At 37.8% G+C, this 6,987-nt stretch overlaps 1 protein-coding gene across 1 annotated transcript; it reads right to left on the reverse strand.

The window, feature by feature from the left end:
- Positions 1–3,762: 3,762 nt before the first annotated feature.
- hoxc11a (homeobox C11a) lies at positions 3,763–6,612 on the reverse strand. The gene is made up of 2 exons (XM_067447194.1): positions 5,919–6,612; positions 3,763–4,562 (listed from the first exon to the last, which is right to left on the reverse strand). Exons 1-2 carry the CDS (start codon positions 6,610–6,612, stop codon positions 4,330–4,332), a joined length of 927 nt encoding a protein of 308 aa, XP_067303295.1. The 3' UTR covers positions 3,763–4,329.
- Positions 6,613–6,987: the final 375 nt, after the last annotated feature.

Genomic DNA, 6,987 nt, shown 5'->3' on the forward strand with positions numbered 1-6,987 from the left:
TGAAAAGAGTTCATCAACAAATATTCTATTAAACTGTCGCATATTACGGCCCACTTAAATATGTAACGTTATTGTCTTGTAATTGTAAGTAAAGAGTGAGAGCAAATGTTGTTTTGTCTCTTATTTCAAAACAGCTTATTCATAGGATGAAAACAAAAACAACTGTAAATAAAAAATAAACAGTCTGGGGCAGTCTGATCATTTCTCTTTTTGTCCGTGTGCATGCCGACAGGAACACAGGGGAAGGATCTGAGGCTTTTTAAGAATATATTCTCAAACACTCGACAGACGTTTGTGATACTATTAAATGTCGACATGCAGCTGTTACTGTTAAACAGAAAAAGCTAATCCCCATTTCTTTTGGGGATTGAATTGAGTATTGAATTTCACAACACTCGGGTTAATTTCAGAAAAGAAGAAAGTGTGTAGACTGTAAAAGAAAAAAAAACAAACACAGTTTTTCATATCCATATGGTAACACTGGGGGAGCACATTTTCACTATAGGCCTACTAACTACGACTTTTGCTTCAAACTGCTAATTTGCTGCATATTAACAATGAGGTAGTTTTTGTTGCGTTTAAGTTGAGGTATTTGGTACGACTAAGGGATGTAGAATGTGGTCATGCATAATAAGGCATTAATATGTGCTTTATAAGTAGGCAACTAATACACAGCCAATATCCTAGTGATGTGCATGCTAATAATCAGCTAGTTAATAGCGAGAATGAAACCCTAAAATAAAGTGTTAATATTCCTATATCTTAAAATAATAACATTTTGATATTTGAGTCTTCTCGATGGATGTTTAACCCTGCAGAGATAAATGTCTCGGAGTAAGTATTGATTTCTGATATTTTTTTAAAGGCCTTTAACAACTGTGCTGTAAATTGAGCTAAAATATCATAGAAAAGTTGTCAAAACGACGTTGAAAAGTGAAACAACGCATCCAGTTTTAGGCCTTGACGTATGTCTGTTAGCCCTGAAACGAGTAAAAACAAGGTAGGGTGTTCCGTGCCTGTTTGGGAACTAACACCACCCATAAAACATATTTCCAATTTAAAGCGACCCGCTTTTTAACCGTTTCCCCTCACCAAACAGGCGTCCACGCGGAGAGGTCTATGGAAATTTATGGTTGATGCATGTAACATTTTAAAGACATTTATAAATCAGAGAGTGGTAATCGGAAAGCACATCAGCATTATATTAAATTTTAATATCACGAAAGATCATACAAATGACTAGTGGGCACTAGTGGCGCTTGTATTTACAGCTTTTCATCACATATAGGAGTGCGGAAGTAAGTATAAGCACGATGAGTGATAATAGGCTCTGTCCAAAGTCCGCAACTGTACGAATTAAAGGAAACGGCGATCTTTCAGACCACACATATTGGAAACGGTATGTGTTGTCACTTCCAACATTCCGAAATGGTATCCCCCATTATGTTATTGGAATTATCAATTGGAACAAATTAACGTTATAGGCCTAACAAAATAGACTTGACATTATTTTGACATTTCATGCAAATATGTTAAATTATCCTTGTAAAACTAGTTATCATATGTTTTGGATAGATTGTTGCATTCTGGTGACTTAAAAGCAAAATTGAATCCAGGCTGTATTTACATCCAGTGGTAACTCAGTCCACAGTCTTTATGCTGTTGCCTCTGAAACCTCCGCCATTTTCCTTGTTGCCAGCTAAGAGCGCATTCGAAAGTGTTCCATTTCGCCCAGTTTCCGCTTTGCAGATATTACTACATTCTAATATGCATTATTACCATACCCTCACAACAGAACACGTTTTACAACAAAAACAATGTCTTTTGGAAAGCCACATTTATGAATTAAATCGAACCACGGAACGAAATGCAGATTTTATAGTCATTGTTCATAAGTCTACGCGCGGATTGCTTTTGTTTTTGTGGCGACACTATCTCCGGCGTTTGATAGGTGGACGGTCCAAGTTCCTGCTCCTCAGTGTGGCGACGCAAGAGAATGGAATTCAGCAAATTAACTACGTCACTGAGCCAGGGCCAAGGTTGGTGGGTGTGACAAGAAGACAAGCCTTCCAGCCTTGATCCTTGGCTATGCTATCCCCAATCCCTCCCTCCCACCCAACCCGCCCGCCATTTCTCTCCCATAGTTCTACAAGGAAAGATCACTGGCAATGTATCCTCTACATTGTAAAGTCACTACATTAGGAATTTACAAAGGAACGAATGTGTTGTGTTTTAATACTGTAAATTGTGTTTAAACATCGGAAATAAACCAGTACACCAATTCAGTGCGCAAGGGACCTCGCCTCCGTTATCTATTCACGCTCAAGCATCAATGCATCAAGCCTACACTCCGATCTCTGTTTTAAATATGTCAGAAATCTATTTCCTGTTACCCGGGAAAAGTCACAACCAAGCCAGCTTAAATAGTCAAGAACATGCCAAAATGTCATAAAATATTTCAAGCATGAAAATATTACATTTTACAGAGACAATAAAGTGTATTTAATGGGAGTGCTAAAACTGGAAAAGTTACCTGCTGTAGTTTAATGTGAGAGGTCAAAGTGTTGCTTCTTAGACATTCCTTGGTCCTTTCCCACTTGCGCTGATTGGTTCTGTTCTGTTCACCACGTTTCCTGACAAAAGGGGCTCCTTGATTCCGCTTTATTACAATAGGTTAAAGGTGAAGGCCTTGACATTATTGAAGTTCAAAGACAACTTTTAATTATATCTTTTCCTTCATACGCATAAGTGCCAACAGCACACTTGCACGCCTTATGAGCCCACATGTTGTGACAAAATCCATGTAGTGTGATCACATATAAAACTGCACATGGGGACAACATGCAATAGGCTACCCCGACCCGCAAAATAAACATCTCACCTCTGGTGGGGTTTTCAAGATGCATGCAACTCAGCTTCTTCTGAACAGATCTTTCCATGTTGGCGATATCATTTGATATAGGTTTCTTGCACCTATAGACAATTAGTGTTCATTTTTAAACATCTCAGTTTTAGTCTTAGCAGCCGGACTTTCTTGTTTACTATTTACTGCGGAAGTGAACAGAATTCCCCTCGAACAGACGGTGCAATTAAGTTAGAAAAAAGGCAATTTAGGGCTCTGACTTTATTGCAGTGTCTAGACTACAAGAGTGGCGATTCCATTTAGAAGGCACTAAAAGACGTTGCTGAAATGCTCTCTAAATTTTTTGACGTGCTCAAGAGCAATTTCATGCATCCCTTTCACTTTTGAGAAATACTTGTATTTGACAAATACACACGATCCTAATATTCTGATAAGACACCTGTAAATGTTGAATATTTTGATATTTGCCATTTTCATTTGGAAACACAACAGATACAGCTTAATATTAATACACTTGAACGAACGTGTGGAAGGGAGACGACGAATTGAGAGAGAGAGGTTTCATTTCTTGGCAGTGGTCAGTTTATTGCATCTCTCAGATCTCTTTTTTTGACTGCAGTGATGTTATACACATTCCCAAAAAATGTTTTACTTCACCGTATTGTGTGTCTTTGTGTGTTTTTAAAATCAAGTCACAATTGACATATAACAGTTTATCTTTATTCGCGTTTTTTATTATTAATATATAGTACACAGGCCAATTCGGATCGCTGAGCTATCCTTTCGAAAAATGAGAACTTTAAAGCGTACAGCAAATAATTTAAAGAATCGAACAACAAAGCTCACAAGGCTGCAAAGGCAATGTAAAGAAAAAAATAGCAGCAGGGATAGGGTGAGGTTACTCAAGATAACATTATATTTACATTCACGAATGCACAATGCATAATCTCTGTACAAGGAATACAATATTACAGATTGTACAAGTCACAGTTCTAAATGGTGAAAACATAAAAAAGTATGACATCTCCAGATTTGAACCAGAGTCGAGTGTATATGTTTTAATGTACATATATACAATCATAAAAGGATAAAGGATACAATTTTATAATATATTATAGTAGGCTATTTTGTGACCATTGTCAAAGTGAAGATTTCAAACATTTCACTTAAGAGACATGTCACACATTTAGAAAAAGATCTATTTTTTGAGAAGTGTACGTTTTAGTTTGCGATTCACAAACTAGAAATGCCAGTTTTAAATGACACTAAGAAAATTAGCATTATTTGTCCCCAGCTTCAGCCATTACAATCATGTTAACCTTCAAATAAGTGTTACAGTTTTTAATACTATTGCTGGCCTTGAAAAACAAACATTCTCATGTTTTAATTAGATGTATAGGGATATTTAGAAATACGTAATTTGAGTTTGCAGAAACATTAAATAATAGGCAACGCCTTTTCAACAATTACAGCAATGGATTCCCAGAGAAATACTGTAGGCGATCTCTACTTAATTTCTTTTCTTTCATTCTACGATTCTGAAACCATATTTTGACTTGTCTGTCAGTAAGGTTTAACATTCTGGACAGCTGCAGCCTTTTCTCCTTGTTGATGTAAACGTTAAAGAAAAATTCTCGCTCCAGTTCACGAATCTGAAACTTGGAGTATGGACATCTCTTCTTTCTTGTTCGCGGGGTACCTTGGGATAATAAAAAAAAACATCTTAAATGATTACCGTATAAAACTTTTTTCCAGCAAAATCTGAATGAGGAGTTCAAAAATGCACAAAACATTTTTATCTTTATTTTATTTTATCGAGAGGATAATTTTTAATCTCCAGTGTCACCATGCCTCATGGATTGCATCTAAGATTACTGATATGAGGAAACAGACACAAGTAATGTCACTCCGATGCAAAACTATAATATCCAAAGCCGTGGATAAAAAACAACACACACATATACATATGTAATAATATATAAATAAAGTAATATGTCACACTTGGTAAAAACCTAAACAAACGAAAGTTCTTGAATTAAAAAAAACTTTGTTACATTTTGAAGTTATTTTTTTATCGGTCTATGCATTTTTCCTGTTTTAGCATCACATTGGGTTAATTAATAAAGCCGTTATAGAAATTATAGAACATATGACAGTAAAAGGTTTCTTTGTTTGTTATTTTTAATTATACAAACAAATGAATCTTACTATGGGCCTGAGGTACTGTCTCCTGTAAATGGCCGTGAATGTCAGTTTGTCTTCTGCAAGCTATAACCTACTTGCAGTTTGAGAAGCGCAGCAAAAACAAATAGCAGAAATCTAAAAATTCTTTTGAAAAGCTAATTACGACAGTTCTGATTGGCCTTAAGATATATTTTGTGGCATACCTTTCATTCCAAAAAAGAAGAAAGATAGATAGATAGATAGATAGATAGATAGATAGATAGATAGATAGATAGATAGATAGATAGATAGATAGATAGATAGATAGATAGATAGATAGATAGATAGATAGATAGATAGATAGATAGATAGATAGATAGATAGATAGATAGATAGATAGATAGATAAGCCATTAGCACTGGGCAAGCATTAACATTGTGGTCATTGACTATATAGCCTACATCAACCCCACGGTAACTCAAGTCACAGCACGTTTAAAAGCTAATAAGGATTTAGCTAGTTTACATTCGAGCTGCTAAAACAAAATTCACAGTATGCCAAAAGTAATGTTCTGCCCAATTGGTTTTTACCCCCGACAGCTAAACGAGAAAATCCCTCGCAATGCTCAACGCAAGTTCATGATCAAAGTTAGCATTTGTCACAATAGCGCGCTCTTAAAATTTCACAGACTCTGGGATAGTAGCGTCTGTGTATAACATCCCCTTTTTTCAAAGCGCTTTCCCATCGTAAAAATTCTTTTCGTTGGAGGAAAGAGCTTTGTAGGTTATAATAAAATCCTTTGAATGCTTATAAAACTCCACATAAAATCTGACCGACAAAACACCGGGCTAGTCCCTTAACCTTTCTCCCCATTTACAGCTTCGGTACCTACTCGAATGGCTGCTCTTGCTTGCGTTCCCGTCCTTAGTAGCTGCTGAAGTGCACGAGCCCGAATTGGTATGTTCCTCCTCATCTTCTGGGTCCTTTTCCGGCTCCTGCGCTGCGGAAACAGCTGTGGGTTGTTGGGACGAAGTCTCTAATTTGTTCATCTCGCTCTTTTGTAAACAATGTTCTGACTGATTGTCCGTGCTACAATAAGCGGTTTCAAAAAAGCGGTCAAAACCTTGAGGGAGCACGTTGTTTTTCCCAACGCCGGCGTAGAAGCCGGAGGAAGGGTGGCTAGAGTTCGGATGATGCTGGTGGTGGTGGTGGTGGCTGTACACACTCTCGTTTTTCATGAGCATTTCTGTCATGGTGGATGGCGGAAGACAGTCTCTGTGCACCAGGTCTTCTCCTGAGTAGCAAGATGCATAGTTGGTTCTGTGGTGCCATTTGCTGGACGGGTCCAGACCATAGGAAACATCTCGCACTGGTTGCACTTGAGATAGATTTGTGGAATAGGGGTATGTGATTTGTCGCGAGGGCCCCTGTGGAAGGAACGAAGAGACGGCGGAAAATTCTGGAACGTAGTAGGTGCAGCTGGGGAGGTAGATGTTGGAGGCACAGCCCGTCCTGTCCCCAAACTCGGATGTCCGGTCTTTACGCGTCTGGGAGCAGAAGTTGCCCAGATTAACCGAGTTAAACATCTTTCTCCTGTAGTCCGTGCTACAGATATGATGTTTTGGATTCGAGCTGCAGAAGGAGAAAATTTGGGAAGGCGAGATGACGCGCAATCCGTCTAAGTCGCCCCGCAACACGTGATCGAAAGTAGATATTGTCATATATCAATTTGGAACACATGGATGCGTAGGAGTGGTTCAGTTGGGTAAGATCTGTGAAATTCAAACGATTAGTTTTCAAATCGTGCAAGACCATGTAAAACAGTAACATCTTTTGTTTGTTTGTTGTTTTTGCAAGAACGAAGATAATTATTTTCTATTTATGTGTACGTGTCGGAGCCTGTATAGGTATTGAGTAACGCTGATTTTATGAGTCTGAGGCAACACAATCATATGTTTTAT

The sequence above is a fragment of the Pseudorasbora parva genome, chromosome 6 (genome assembly GCF_024679245.1).
Source record: "Pseudorasbora parva isolate DD20220531a chromosome 6, ASM2467924v1, whole genome shotgun sequence".
Lineage (NCBI taxonomy): Eukaryota > Metazoa > Chordata > Actinopteri > Cypriniformes > Gobionidae > Pseudorasbora > Pseudorasbora parva.